We start from the raw sequence: 15937 nt of genomic DNA, 5'->3' as shown, positions 1-15937 counted from the left end.
TTCTTGTGTCTTCTAGACCTTTGCTTTCATCTCTGAAATATTTGAGGCATCCCTTCCCCTGACTTCATTGCACTTGTTTTCTGAGTAGTTTTCTGCCTCCAGTGTGTCCTTCATCATATTGACAATTTTTTCCTTCCAAATACAGTCTGATCCCATCACGTACCTCCCCAACATACAGATGTCCTCATTCTCTCCGCCCTGCTTATTCAGTGCATCCTCAGCATGGCTTCTGGCTTCCAGAACCTGGCCTCTTTTTCTTTCTCACTGTTATCTTTTATAGATGGAGCATTCTCACTCTGATGATCTGTTATTCCTCAAGTATTTTGACTCATGATGTTTTTAGCACCTTGTAGGACCTCTCTGTTGTATATCCCTAGCTCTTATCACTTTTCTACCCTATATTGCAATTTTTGGTGCCTACAACTTATCTCCTTTATGAGAGTAAAAACAAGGAGTTCTCACTCTCACACAGACATACCCAAGATCAGAATAAGAAACGATTTCTTTATGAGCTCTGGGGTTAAATCCATTAGAATAGTCCCACTGCACCCTATATGAGTCAATCCATCATCAGTAGTTTGTTATTAAAATTAAGAGTGACAACTTTAGTTATGTCCAGAATGGCACAGAGTATGGAAACATACATCAGCTGACAAACAGGATGTTTGGAGGAAAGAGAAAGGTAGAGTTGGGAGCGAGGAGGACAGCCCACAGAGACACTCATATCTGTTGGGTGTGCCAGGCCCAAAGCAATGGGTAGAAGTTCCAGAAAAACATCTATTTGAGCAGTGTTAAAGGGAAGGGCCTGCCTTACCATGTGATAAGCTCGCATTATTTTAAGTGTTTTATAGTAGAAACTGGATGATACTAGCTCCAGATATTTTTAAAGACATTCTTAGGCATTGTGAAAGAAACTGCAAGGACTAGGGTAATTCTAGATTTAGAACACAACTTTATACTGCTCCTAGGTTATTCCAAGGCCACTTATCTGGCAGGATAAATAGGAACTACCTAAAGTAGACGTTTCTCCTTTCTGCTGTCAGGCTAGCTAGCTGCATAAAAAACTAGTCCAAAGGCCATGGCTAAGCCCAATCCTGAGTTAAGGTTGGTATCCTTTCTCTATTGGTGATATTTATTTTCTGGCACAGTATTCTCTTGGTGATACAGGAGTCCTTACCAAGTGCTAGCCACTATTTTAGGAGCTTGAGCTGTAATCGTGAGCATGAAAGATGAGGCCCCTTCTAACATTCCACTGGGGAAATTAAATAAATAACCGAAATTCTTGTGGAGAGCCATGATACAAGAGTGTGACTGGGGGGTCGGGGGGCGGGGAGAAGGGGAAGAAGGAGTATATGCTATTTAGATTTGGGGACCACAGAAGACCTATCTAGGGAGCTGAACACCAAACAGTACAGAAGAACAAGCCATGCGAAAGGTGGGGGCCCTGCAAGCAGAAGAAACTAGGGCAAAGGCTGGAATTCCCATACCAGCTCAGAGAAGGGGACAGGGGCCACGTCAAGCAGAAGCTTGGAGGTCAGGGAATAGAGTTCAGTTGTATTCTAGGAGCAAGAAGAAGCCATTGGAGGCTTTCAAACAGCATAACATGCTGGAGAATGGATCAGAGGGCACACCACATACTCCTCACATTCCTAGTCAGCCTGGTACAGAGTAGCAGAGAACAAGCCAGACAAGCTTCCTGGCCCGGATGGCTTCCGGTCTACCCCATCACTACCAGATTCAAATGCTGCCAGGAAACCTTGGTTTAAATGCTTCCAACCAATCCCTGCAGAAAGTAAGTGAATAAAACGATCTACAGCATGCACAACAGAACACTTCTGCAGTGTACACTCAGTTTATTCAGTAGTCTCTGTAGATGCTGTGAACCCAGGAACAAGTTTAGTCTTCCATAGTTCTCACCTATAGGGGATTAGCATTAATAGCAATATAGTTCCATTTTCCTTTGTAAGTTCAGAGTTCTATAAAATAAAACCAAGGAGTATACTTTTGGGGGGAAACTAACTCAAATGCCGGTGTTTGTCTTTTACAGGCAGAGAATGACCCTCCCCTGCATGTATGACCAATGTAAACACATGCTGTTTGTTTCCTCCGAGTTACAGAGGCTTCAGGTCTCTTATGAAGAGTATCTCTGTATGAAAACCTTACTGCTTCTCTCTTCAGGTTGGTAGAGCAACACTCTTTGCTTCTAAAATTCACTTCTAAGTACATCAAGAGCATGAAATGTAAATGTGCAGAAACAAAGGTTTTTTTTTTTTTTTATACGTGGCCCCAAGTCTACCATTATTATTTCCTTCTAGTCAGATATTTAGATTTTTCGTGAATGTCAAGTGTTATAAAGGCACAGCTAGTGGTACCAAGATTAGTAAGACAGGTGCCATAGAAGAAGAGAGGAACATGAGCTCTGCAGGAGCCTCTGACGATCTGGAGTGAAAACATGCTTCTTCCTCCCTGGGACCTTTGGTAATAGCACCAGGGGAAAACTGGAGAAATAGGGCCAACCAGAATGGCCTCTGTTTCTCTACTACATTGTAACTTGGTCAAAAATTAGTTCCCCAAGTATTATTACCATGTCCAGAAATGATGTGAGAAAAATAGGTCGTACGGAAGATCTACGTGATTACTACTAGAGACTTGGCTGATGCAGCATTGCTGCTGCCATGGTGGATAGAGGTGTTTACCTAAAAAACAGCAACAATCTTAAAAGTTTAGATAAAGCTACGGGTATATCAACTCCAGGGAGGTACGTTGTGGCTAGCAAAGGCATTCCTTACTAAACCTAGAAAGCTTTTTGAAAAATACAAAGTCTCTTGGCAGTAAAAAGGAGGCACCTTCAACAACCAGTACAAGAAGGTCTGTGAACAGTTGTTATACACATATAGGCTATTCCAATAAAAATGACGTATCAGGTTAATGTTCATAAAATACTAAGCTGATGACTGAATATTTCTTTCATATGCAAATCAATAAATTTGCAGTGTTTTAAAGTCTTCTTTCCCTGAATAACTCTGGTTTCAGAACTGCTAGATAACTTTAAGCAACTGGATCTATTTCAGCTTTCCTAAGGCACACGTATCATTAAGCTTTCATATTACCTTTGTTCTACAGAAACCCTAAAGGAAAAGATCACTGCTAGAGACTTTAAGGTTACCTAAGGCAGCACACTTGGTAAAGAAGCGAGCTCAATGTGATTTAACAGTTAAAATTCTGATAATGCCCAGATACAGATCAGTGCAAAATACTAACCTATCTTACTTGTCAAAAATGGTAATTTAAGTTGTATACATACCAGACTCACTAGCTATATGTACTTTTTTCATTGCATAGGATATAAAAAAGTAAACTGAACTACTATGTATCACTGGGTCCTTTACAAAAAAAAAAAAAAGGATAGAATTAACAAGAAATAAATATATACCATAAGATATAATCAGACTTCTACTCTGATGGAATATTAGAATAGATACCCTAACCTCCCACTAAAAATGCTAGAGGAAGCAGGCAAAAAAACCAAAGAGGTTAGCTATACTAAGAGGGTATATTTAATAAGTTCAAAGACAGGAAACATACATGAAATTTTTAGTCAGAATGCAGTTTTTTTAAATGCATATATAGGTACATGTGTGTACCATGTACATAAATGAACAGAATAAGAGATACGAGTGAGGGAAGAGGGCTGAAACCGTGCTTTAAAAAAGTGATCCCATTTGTGACCACCATCACAAATGATTATCCTAACCCATTAGTTAGGATAACTATTAGTAACTACATTCATACATACTAACTGCTATTAGTAACTACATTCACAGTATACCAGTTGAAAAAAAAGGCTTTGGTCTAACGTGATCATCAGAGATCCACAATGAAAGGTGGACAAGAATAGGGAAAGGAATTATACAAAGAGTGGCTGAGAATTTTCTGGAATTGTGTAAAGACACCAACCCCCCCTACCTTACTAGGCAGGCTCAGTGAGTTCCATATAACAACACAAGTAAAATCCAAATGACTGAAAAAAAAATCTTCAAAGGAGAAGCAATTTAATAACCACAATAGCAAAGAAGAAAATGGAATGCTATATAACGCTAAGGAAAAATATACTGGAAAATAAAGGTGGACTTCCAGTTTTAGCTCTGACAAACTGCTTGGACAGTGCCATTCCCATTCTCCACAAGCAGCAGCTCAAATGAAAATCTGTAACTTTCCTCAGATCTATCAGAGAATTGAGGTCACGAGGCAAATGACCACATCAGAATCTGGAGAAATAGGCAAACACAGAGACACACAGCCATGATCAGTTTATTAGGGACAGAAGAATCTGGAGCCAGGAACTACTAGAAATGCTTACCGTAATTTTGATTAACTACTGAACAGGGAGGAAGAGCTTGAAAATTCAAAACTAAGAGGGTTGTCTCCTCACAATTTCTTGGGGTTTACTCCAAGGCATAAGCCACAACAGGTTCTCACCAGGAAGATCAGAGAAAAAGCCCCTGTTTTTTGCTCTCTGAGGGAAGCTGCTGTGAGAGCTTCATCTGACCTGAGGGCAAGGGCAAAAAGATCATTGTGGCCACCTCTCCCCTCCTCTCTCATGTAAGGGAAGCAGGAGTGTGAGGTGGGGGAGGAGGTTCAGAAACACTTCTGAAGGTCATGACAAAACAGGTTTTATCATAAAAGGTAAGACACCCCACATCCCCAGCACCTTACCACTGTATCAGTAGGGCTCCAGGATAGGAACTGGATTACACCTGCCAGAACTACAGAGCATGGCCTTTTGAGAAGTTCTCAGGGAAACCCAAAAACAACAGGGGAAAAACAAAACAGGGAAACAGGTTTCAGTTATGAAACACAGCCCAGCTCTAGCCAGTTTAACATAAGACCTTATACCAAAAGCATCATTATCTCAGCTCTGCTCTAGCACTATGCAGCTTTCAGGGAGAAAAAAAAAAAAAAAGTAACGTATGCAGTAAGAATCTGAAGAGACAGTCAAGCATCGGACCCAGCTCATCTATGACACAGATGTTTATCAGATAGGGAAGTGAACACAACCATGATGACTATGTTAAGGGCCCTAATGGAAAAAGTAAACAACATGCAAGAACACATGAGTAATGTAAGCAGAGAGGTGGAAACTCTTAAGAATCAAAAGGAAATGCTAGAGACTAAAAATACTGTAATGAAAATGGAGGATGGCCATCAGTAGACCAGACCTGGTGGAAACCCAAACTCAAGTGCAAAGAGAAGGATAAAAACAACATGGAACCGAGCATTCAAGAATGGTGAGGGCTATTATACAATGTGTCCCGTGCAAGTAACGGGGACAGAAGTGGAAAAAAAAAAAAAAAAAAAAAGAATGGAAGAAATATATGAAGTAATAATGGCTGAGGGTTTTCCAAAATTAATGACGGATGCCAAAACATAGACCTAAACAGCTCAAAAAACTCCAAGAAAGATAAAAATATCTACATCTAGGCATATTTTACTCAAACTGCAGAAAACCAAAGACAAGCAATCCTCAAAGAAACCAGATGGAAAAAGAATCCGCTTTCTCATAGAGGAACAAAGATAAAAATGACATCAGAATGTTCTCCACATGTAGGAAGGGAGTCAGGTGAAGCATTTAACGTTAAAAAAATATATATATCAATCTACAATTGGGTATTCAGTGAAATTGTCCTTCAAAAGTGAGGGTAAAATAAACAGTCTCAAACAAAAACAGAATTAGTCACTAGAAGACCTGTCTTGCATGAAATGTTTAAGGAAGTTCAGAGGAAATGAAAATGATGCAGTTCAGAAATTTGGATCTACATAAAGGAGAACATGAGAGGAGGAAGCGATGAAAATGAAAATTGACTTTTCTTCTTACTTGATCTACCACACAACTGTGGAAGGTGATTACAGCACCAGTACATCATAACAACAGGAGAGTGGACCCGGGCATACTGTTAGCGGGTACCTGCACTATATGGATCAAGTAGAATGGTCATATTTAAAGGAGCTGTAGATCCAGTGTCTATGTATATGTGGAACTCCAGGGCAAGCACTGAAACCACTTTAAATACACGTAATAATTGATATCCTGAGAACAGAGAATATAGAATCATATGAAATGCTCATCAAAAACTGGAGAAGTAGAAAAGAGGGAAGGATTACAAAAGGAAGCATCAGTGCAAAGAGTGCAAAACGGTTACAAACATAGTACCTATTAACCCAAATATATCGAATGGTCACCTGACATGTGTATAGTCAAAAAGTCTTTATTTTTATTTTTATTTTTATTTTTATTTTTTTTTAATGAAGGTGAAAGGAAAAGTTTGCCACCACCGATCCTCAATATAATACAAGACTAAAGGGTCTACTTAGGCTAAGGGTAAGGAATCCCATGTCTAAGAAGTAAAGAGGAACAGAGAGAATGGTAATATGTAAATATGTTTAAGCTGACATCTATTATATAAAGTAACAGCAGTAGCGTTTTGGAAGATCTAAAACCAGAACGCTAGAAGGATAGTTCAATAAGGAAGGTTCAAATTTCAATGACAATGGCTAAAGATAGGAAAGGTACGCAGAGTACCAAAGCACCGAGGTGGGGGGGTGGAGCCCTTACGGAAAACACTGTAAGGAAAAGGTGGGGGGGTGGAGCCCTTAAGGAAAACACTGTAAGGAAAAGCAACCCAAACACATGAAATGAAGGGAAGGGGGTAAACAAGCACACAGGAAGGGAAAAAAACAAATGGTGAACAAATAAATTTATCTGCAATTTCATTAAATAGAGAGGAGATAAAAGTTTCAACGTCAAAAGATACACAAAGAAATCCAAGACTGGATAAAAAAATAAAAAAAAAAAAAGCTCCTTCCATGATACTGAATGATTGACATTAAAGGCCCTCCAGTAACCCAGTGGCGGTGGACTTGTGCTGTAGAGCAGCATGTGGTAAATGTTCTCAGTGTTGCAAGCAAGACTGTCACAGCTGCTCAACTCTGCTCCTTGCAGCATGAACACAGTCATCACCTAAAGAAAGAACAGGCATGGTTATGTTCCAATAAAACTTTATTTACAAACACAGGCTGCTGGTGTGACCAGGCCACCAGTCGTGTTTTGCTGAGTGTTCTTTGAAACCAGAAGAAAGCTGTGGCAGCTTTCTTCAGTTATGATCAGCACAGATGTTAAAGAGCTGGGGTTTTTTTTTTCTCACTTTATTTAAAGTTACTCCTTACATAAAGCATTCTACTTACCAGAAAAGTAATTCTAAGTATGTCGCTTAAACGCATAGAGCAAAAATTAATGAAGCTCCAAAGATAATTAGGGGTAATTTGGGATAGATGGAATTCTTTTAAATATAAGCACTGATAGGACTTTGCCAATCATTATTTTTAGAGTTCAGGTAATAAGCAGGAAAAAAATACAGCTCAACAATCGATGAAAGTATTAAATTTTAGTATTTAAGAAATTAGCAATAATTAGGTTATCTGTAACATATTAATGTACTTTTAACATGGTAAGCTCTTAGCACTTCTGATGAAGTAGACTTCATTTTCACAGTTAATACTGACATCTTAGAAGTGCCAAGTGTTGCTTTATAGAATCTGAACGTTTTCATGTGTGTTCCTTGGTCTAACCCTATTCAAAATCCAGGGAGAGTGGTACACCACATTAACAAAATGAAAGGTAAAAGTCATACAATCATCTCAACAACAGGTGCAGAAAAAGCATCTAACAAAATTCAGTGTCTGTTCATGATGAAAACATTCAACAAAATGAGTACAGAGGGACATACCTCAGCATAATAGCCATATATGACAACCCACAGCTAACATCATACTTCATGGTGAAAAGCTGAAAGCTTTCTGTCTACAATCAGGAATAAAACAAGGCTATCCACTGTCATCACTTTTATTCACCACAGTATTAAGGTTCTAGCCAGAGCAATTAGACAAGAAATATAAAAGGCATTCAAATCTAAAAGTACTAAATAAAACTCTCTCGGCAGATGCCATGATATTATATATAGAAAAATTTAAAGACTCCACAAAGAGACCGTTAAAAACAAGTAAGTTCATAAGGATGCAGGATACAATATCGATATGCAAAAATCTGCGGCAGTTCGAGACACTAATAATAAGAACTATCAGAGAAACTAAAAAATATAACTCCATTTACATTTGCCTCAAAAATAATATCTAGGAATAAAATGTTTTTAAGGAGGTGAAAGACCCATGCACTGAAAACAGTAAGACACTAATGAGAGAAATTGAAGATGACAGAAATAAACGCAAAGATGTTCCATACTCATGGATTAGAAGAATATTCTTAAAATGTTGACATTTCCAAAAGCAACCCACAAATTAAGTGCAATCCCTGTTACAATTCCAGTGGCATTTTTCACAAAAGAAATCCTAAATTCTGTATAGAACTCTAAAAGACCCAGAATAGCCTAAGATACCGCAACATTACAGTACCACGTCTAACTATAAAGCTTTCTCACCGCAAAGAAAATGATCAGCAAAATGAAAAAGCAGCCTACAGCATGGGAGAAAATCCTTGCAAATCCTAATTGGCCAAAGGGCACATGAAAAGATGCTCATCATTACTAGTCATTAACAAGGAAATGCAAATCAAAACCACATGAGATCCCACCTGACCTCTATTAGAATGTCTGTTACCAAAAGACAAGGAATAAGTGCTGGCGAAGGTGTGGAGAAGAGGGAAGCTGTACTCACTGCAGGTGGGAATACAAATTGATGCAGCCACCGTGGAAACAATATGGGTGTTCCTCAACAAAGTGAAACAGGACTACTGCACGACCCTGCAGTTCCACTTCTGGGTATGTGTCCACAGAAAATGAAAATACTCGAAAAATATATGTAGCCTCATACTCATGGCATAATTACTGATAGTAGCTAAGATACGGAAGCAGCTGAAGAGTCCACCTATGCAAGAGTCCACCTATGGTTTGTTTAGTAAATATATCCAATAGACCATTATTCCACCATAGAAAGGAGTGGAATCTTGCCACTTGCAGCAGTTTGGATGGACCTTGAAGGCACTGCGCTAAGTGAAATAAGCCAGTCAGAGAAAACTGAGCACAAACGAATATATATAGGGACGCCTGGGTGGCTCAGTGGTTGAGCATCAGCCTTTGGCTTAGATTGTGATCCCGGGGTCCTGGGATCGAGTCTCACATCTGGCTCCCTGTGAGGAACCTGCTTCTCCCTCTGCCTCTCTCTCGGTGTCTCTCATGAATAAATAAAATCTTAAAAAAAAAAAAAATATATAATCTCACTTATACGTGGACTCTAAAAATAAATAGGGACACGGGCTCTTGTATGCAGAGAACAGACTGGCAGTCTCCAGCGGAGGGTGTTTTGGAGGGTGGGAGAAATGAGGGAAGGAGAGGGTTAAAAAGTGCAAACTTCCCGGTATAAAATAAGTCACATGGATGTCATGTGCAGCTTGGTGACTATAGTTATTAATAATATATATTATATATATGAAAGTTGCTCAGTAAATATTAAATGTCATCATGAGAAAAAAATGTATACTATCTGATGATGGATGTTAACTATAGATGTATTGTGATCGTTTTGCAATATATACAAATATTTGGTCATTCTGTTGTACAACCTGAAACTAATGTCAATTTTATCTAAATTTTTAGAACTTAAAACTCCATGAGAAAGATTAGGACATGCAGCTAAGGCAGGTTATACTCAAATCCACTGGACAAGTAAGAATTAAATCTTCCTGCTCCTAAAACCACTGCTTTTCCTTACCTTAATTCCAGCATTTTCTAAGATGTCATCAACAATGAACTTAAGTTTGGGGAAACATCATGTTCCCTTCCCTAATTCTGGCTCTGATAAATCCTGAAAACCAATAGTCTACCTAACTTTGTATTAACCTTTAATTTTGCTTACATTTTGACCAAATCCTTTTTTCCCTAACCATTAACACAGAACCAAAGTTCTGAGGAGTACACTTGGAGAAATTTGGCCATGTACAAAAATCAGTCAGTCTTTGCAGGATTCATGAACATGATTAACCTTCTGTTCACAGTCCTTCTTACTGGTATCAGTTTTTGAAGAGTAATAAATGATTCATTTTTATACCGATTTTACAATCTGGAATCCATAAGTTTTTTTCTAAGTGCGTAAGGGAAGGCTGATACATGCTCCCCAGCAAGGCAAGACTCCAGGTTAAATCCTCTGATTTTCTATTATCCCCTCATCTCTCTTGCCTGTACTTTCAGGATCCTGTGAGATGCTTGTATTTTCATGGAATGTATCTAGAGTGTATATACAATACATGTCATGAAGCATGCTATTGTTAATAAATGCCCTACAGGCACATAGGCAGAGTTACCTTAAGAAAATTCTTTCCTTGACCACATCTTAACCTTTTAGTTCCTAAGGAAGGTTTGAAGAGCCAAGAACTGTTTGATGAAATTAGAATGACCTACATCAAAGAGCTAGGAAAAGCCATTGTCAAGAGGGAAGGGAACTCCAGCCAGAACTGGCAACGCTTTTATCAACTGACAAAACTCTTGGACTCCATGCATGATGTAAGTGTCACACATGAATCCAGGTGTCCGCAGTGTTGTTTGGGACGTTTGATTTGTGTATATGATGATATACCAATAGTTTTGGCTTGGTTTGGTTTTCTTCCTTTTGATCGATTTTGGTGGTGGTTGAGGCTCAGGTTGTCAGCCTCGGTTTGGTACACATTTCTCCTAAGGCCAGTTATGAAATATCTAGTTACATGCTTAGAACATCATGGTGCCAGGACAAAATTTAATAGCACTATTAAAAACAAAAATGCCAAATTCCCTATTTTTATGTGACTAATTAAATTAGCATATGGCCTTCACATATTGTCGTACTATGTACTACAGTTCATCATGATACACTTAAGGCCGTATAATTCTCTACAATTCTACGGAATCCAAAATGTGCCTGGTACCTGAATGCCCACTTTAACTTCTTTTTTAGCTGGTGGATTCCAGCCAAGATTGGTATATTCTAGGTCAGATATATTTTTAAAAATTAAAGGCCAAAAAGCATGAGATGTTTCTACTAGTAAGTTTTCAACAATCGTTTGTATTATTTTCTCTTGCAGGTGGTTGAAAATCTCCTTAACTTTTGCTTCCAAACATTTTTGGATAAGACCATGAGTATTGAATTCCCAGAGATGTTAGCTGAAATCATCACCAATCAGATACCAAAATATTCAAGTGGAAATATCAAAAAACTTCTGTTTCATCAAAAGTGACTGCCTTAATAAGAAAGGTTGCCTTAAAGAAAGTTGAATTTATAGCTTTTATTGTACAAACTATCAATCTGTCCTGTAGCGGTTTTGCTGTTTTATTTTTTCCTTTTTGTTTTTGTCTGGTCTTTTTGTTTTGTTTTGTTTTAAATACGCACTACATGTGGTTTATAGAGGGCCAAGACTTGGCAACAGAAGCAGGTGAGCCATCACTTCTCTGTGGTGGGCAGAGTAGAGAGTGCTAGTTGGTGGAGCCCAGAAATTAGCAGCAGTCATGGGGGTGATCTCCACTGCCAGGGAAGGATGGCACCTAAGCCACCAGTGCCCAAACTCTGCGTGTAAACTTTCCGCTCATACTTTTCACAGTTGGCTGGACAAAATTTTCTAGACTTTATGTGGGTGTATTTTCCCCTGTATAGTTAGGATAGCATTTTTTGATTTTTTGCATGGAAACCCGAAAAAAAGTTTACAAGTGTATATCAGAAAAGGGAAGTTGTGCCTTTTATAGCTCTTACTGTCCGGTTTTAACAATTTCCTTTATATTCGGTGAACTACGCTTGCTCATTTTTTCTTACATAATTTTTGTATTCAAGTCATTGTACAGCTGTTTGAGATGGGCAGCTAGTTCATAGCTTTCCTAAATAAACTCTAAACATTAATCTTCTGTGTGAAAATGGGTTGGTGCTTCTAACCTGATGGCATTTAGCTATCAGAAGACCACAAAAATTGACTCCTATCTCCAGTATTCTCATCAAAAAAGCTCATATTTTGTATATATCTGCTTCAGTGGAGAATTCTCTAGGTTGTGCAAATTAACCGTCCTAACTGGTATAGAGCACCTAGTCCAGTGACCTGCTGGGTAAACTGTGGATGATGGTTGCAAACAACTAATTTAAAAACAAACATACAAAACACAAAAAAACTACCAAGAGGCCCTGTTTGTACTTAATGCCCTATTGTTGCTATGACTGGATGGCAAGAAAGTTGGTCAACCGTCTTTCAGGACCTTTTGTTGTAGTTTGTATAACTTCTTGAAAGTCAGGATTCCAGATAACCAGCTGAGACACAGCTGAGAGATTTGAATCAGACCAAGTATCTCCTCTCACTCAACTTCACCCCCCAAATCAATCTTCAATATGGCAAATGTAGCCAGACACCCATTTTCACATTCCCATCTGTCACCAATTGGTCTACCTTTCCTGGCGATGCAGGAAAGCTCAGCTACTGATTTTTGTGATTTAAAACTGTCAGACTTCCATGTTTGTAAGACTACACATGCCTCACATCCCTCCGTGTGCCATAGTTTAACAAAAGTCTTGTGAATTTTTCCTCCTCACTATTGAGAATGATCATTTTAAACAAAATAGAAGCTGTAGTAGCCCTTTCTGTGTGCACCTTACCAACTTTCTGTAAACTCGAAACTTGTATTTACTAAGCCACAAGAAATCTGATTTCTATTCAAGGTGGCCAAATTATTTGTGTAATAGAAAACTGAAAATCTAATATTAAAAATATGAAACTTCTAATATATTTTTATATTTAGTTATAGTTTTCAGATATATATCATATTGGTATTCACTAATCTAGGAAGGGAAGGGCTACTGCAGCTTTACATGCAATTTATTAAAATGATTGTAAAATAGCTTGTATAGTGTAAAATAAGAATGATTTTTAGACGAGATTGTTTTATCACGACATGTTATATATTTTTTGTAGGGGTCAAAGAAATGCCGATGGATAACCCATATGATTTATAGTGTGTGTAAGCATTCATACAGGCAGTGGTCTCAGAAATGCAACAGGTTTGCTCCAGGGGAAGAGGGAGACAGAGATTGGCCCCGTGTGCGATGAAGGCCGCGAGGCTCCGTCCCATTCAGATCACAGAGTGAGTCATCCCCTGTCACCCACAGTGACCGCCCCCCTCATTCCAGTGAGTCTGTCCCCGCAGGTCCGCTGGCCGCTGGCCAGGTCTCCCCCAGCGCTCGCATGTGCAAACGAACCGGGGGAGGGCAGAGAGGTGGCGCTCATAAGCACGCGCCTGCAAGCACACCTGCCGTCAGGGTCACTTTCACACGGAGCCCCCCCTGGCGGTGTGGCCCAACGCAGAGCCTGGAGGCGTTAGGCAGTAAGATGCACAGAGGTACCTGCAGCATGTAAATAGCGCAGAGTCCCACAGGTTGCCAGATAACACACTAACTCCTTTCTATCCTGCGAGAGTTCATTTCCAAACAAAACGAGTACATGTTTGTTTTCCTTAAGTGCTTTTTTTGAATGTTGTTTGTTATTTTTCAGTATCTGGAGAAATTAATAAAAAGTGTAATTTGCTTTTCGAATGCTCTCTAAAAAGGTAATGCGCCTTTTTTAATGGTTTAAATTGATCTCAAAAGTATTTTAGGATGGTTTGTAACCCAGCTGGATGTGAAACTTTTGGTGCCTCAGAAATACCGCTTGAATATTATCAATGACAGGGTTAAGTTTCAAAAAGAGCTTCTGGAAGGTAAATTATTGTTCATTTATGGAAAGTTACATGGTTAGAACCAGAAAGCACATCACATGTTAATCTTGTTTTAGTCCCAACCTCGGTTCTCAAGAAACAGAGCTCAGTGGGAAAAAAAAAAAAAAGATCCGTGCCATTTGTCAAAAGAAAATCAGCTGACATTCGTGAAACTAGGAAACTGTCCCCTAAATGGAAAAGAACCCATGCCCTTGTAAAATAAGCAGGAAGAAAGTTATCTTAATTACATTTGAGTAGAATTACAATTTCAGTGAGAAAAGATCCAGTGCTTTTTTCTACCTGTGTGGTGTCTTGCCATCCCAAACTAAGTTTGTAGCCACTTCAGGGAGAGTTGGCAACATGCCTCAGTAACTTACAGCAAATCCTGAAAAGTATTTTGAATTAGTGGTGGAGAAATGTGACCTTCTCAGTGTTTTTAGGCCTTGCTGGGGATTCTATAGAAGTGCTTGTCCAAACCTATAGCAGGGGAACCTGAAGGATCATCTACCTTCTCCTAGAGAGAGAGAAAAGACACCCCAAAAGGAAAGCCAACACACCTCACGTCTGAAGAGCTTGAAAGTTAGCGTAAGGGGAGCTCTGGATGTGCGTACAGAGGGAAGCCAATGTCACTTCAGGACTGGGGGGCGGGAGGGGAAGGGCACTTCTAGTTTCACTTACCTAGAGCACCTCTTATCCATCAGTCTTAGTTTTATGTTAAATACCCTAAAACTACATCACTGTGGAATGAACAATAGGATTATATGCTGATCTGTCCAAATTCAAGAACCCTGGCAGCCCTCAGTGAGATTTCCGTGTTGGCCCGTCACCCTCAAGACTGCAGCTGTAAATGAATGTGTTTTAACGTGCCTGGTTTGAGAGTTGGATGGGAGAACAGGAGTGTGAGGAGAGGACACTTGAACCACTTTGAATGGAAGTTGTCTCGTTTCCCAGACTGCTCAGTCAGCCTGGTCCACCAGGGATTAGTGACCAGGTTTTCAGGAAAGGATTAGCTTCTCTCTAGAAAATGCCTGAAAGAAGGATTTTATTTTGTGACGAAAGGCTGTATGAAAATACCCTCCTCAAATAACTTGCTTAACTACATATAGATTCAAGTGTGTCAATATTCTATTTTGTATATTAAACAAATGCTATATAATGGGGACAAATCTATATTATACTGTGTATGGCATTATTAAGAAGCTTTTTCATTATTTTTTATCACAGTAATTTTAAAAATGTGTAAAAATTAAAACCAGTGACTCCTGTTTAAAAATAAAAGTTGTAGTTTTTTATTCATGCTGAATAATAATCTGTAGTAAAAAAAAAAAATGTCTTTTTACCTACACAGTGAAATGTCAGACTGTAAAATCTTGTGTGGAAATGTTTAACTTTTATTTTTCATTTAAATTTGCTGTTCTGGTATTACCAAACCACACATTTGTATTGAATTGGCAGTAAATGTTAGTTAGCCATTTACAGCAATGCCAAATATGGAGAAACATCATAATAAAAAAATCTGCTTTTTCATTATGTGACTCCAACATGCCTTTGTCAAACTCACACAGTTCAAATTTTCCTACTTTTTTTCTCCTCCTTCTACTGAAGGCAGAATCATCACTTCAGGAGACCTTAAGACCCTGAAGTGGACACGGACACATCAGTGTGGCCGCATTGGCAGGTTCATAGGGCAGAAATCCAAAGTGGGCTTCACCCCAGTGCCAAAGACACAGACTGTCCCATCCATGCCTCCGAGGGGCCTATGCCAGGCACTACGCAGGGGACAAAGGGAAGAAGAACCCACTCCCGAGCAGTTGCCCACTCTATCCATCTTTTTATCATGAAAAGTGACGTTTTTTGTAAACAGATGTTAGATGTTAACTAGCCAAAATTGTTGCATTCTTTTAAAATCAATCCATTCTCTCAGAAAAGAACATACCTAGTGCATCTGGCAGCACTGTGCTCGGCACAGACAATAGAGACAGGAGGGGCGCACACGGCAAAGCAGTCCTATACGATCTCTTTGGTATTTCCCCAAAATATCTTGTGTTCAAGGTCAGATCCATGGCCTGGATGATGTCACAGACAAACTTTCCTATAAATACCATCTTCTCCACCACTGACTTCCTTTACTAAGAAAAAGGCATCATGATTTCACAACCGAGCTTGCCTTAGCC

At 39.1% G+C, this 15937-nt stretch overlaps 1 protein-coding gene across 1 annotated transcript in view; it reads left to right on the top strand.

Annotated features, from left to right (window-relative positions):
* Nucleotides 1-11287, top strand: part of NR3C1 (nuclear receptor subfamily 3 group C member 1) — a 110265-nt gene extending 98978 nt beyond the window's left edge. The window contains 3 exon segments of the mRNA NM_001302828.1: nucleotides 2048-2178; nucleotides 10411-10568; nucleotides 11123-11287. Of these exon segments, the coding sequence (NP_001289757.1) occupies nucleotides 2048-2178; nucleotides 10411-10568; nucleotides 11123-11275 (442 nt within the window). The 3' untranslated portion in view covers nucleotides 11276-11287.
* The last annotated feature ends 4650 nt before the right edge of the window (nucleotides 11288-15937 follow it).

The sequence above is a fragment of the Canis lupus genome, chromosome 2 (genome assembly GCF_011100685.1).
Source record: "Canis lupus familiaris isolate Mischka breed German Shepherd chromosome 2, alternate assembly UU_Cfam_GSD_1.0, whole genome shotgun sequence".
In the NCBI taxonomy this organism is placed as follows: Eukaryota; Metazoa; Chordata; class Mammalia; order Carnivora; family Canidae; genus Canis; species Canis lupus.
The sequence above is the reverse complement of the archived record's forward strand: the minus strand, read 5'-3'. Positions and strand labels throughout refer to the sequence as shown.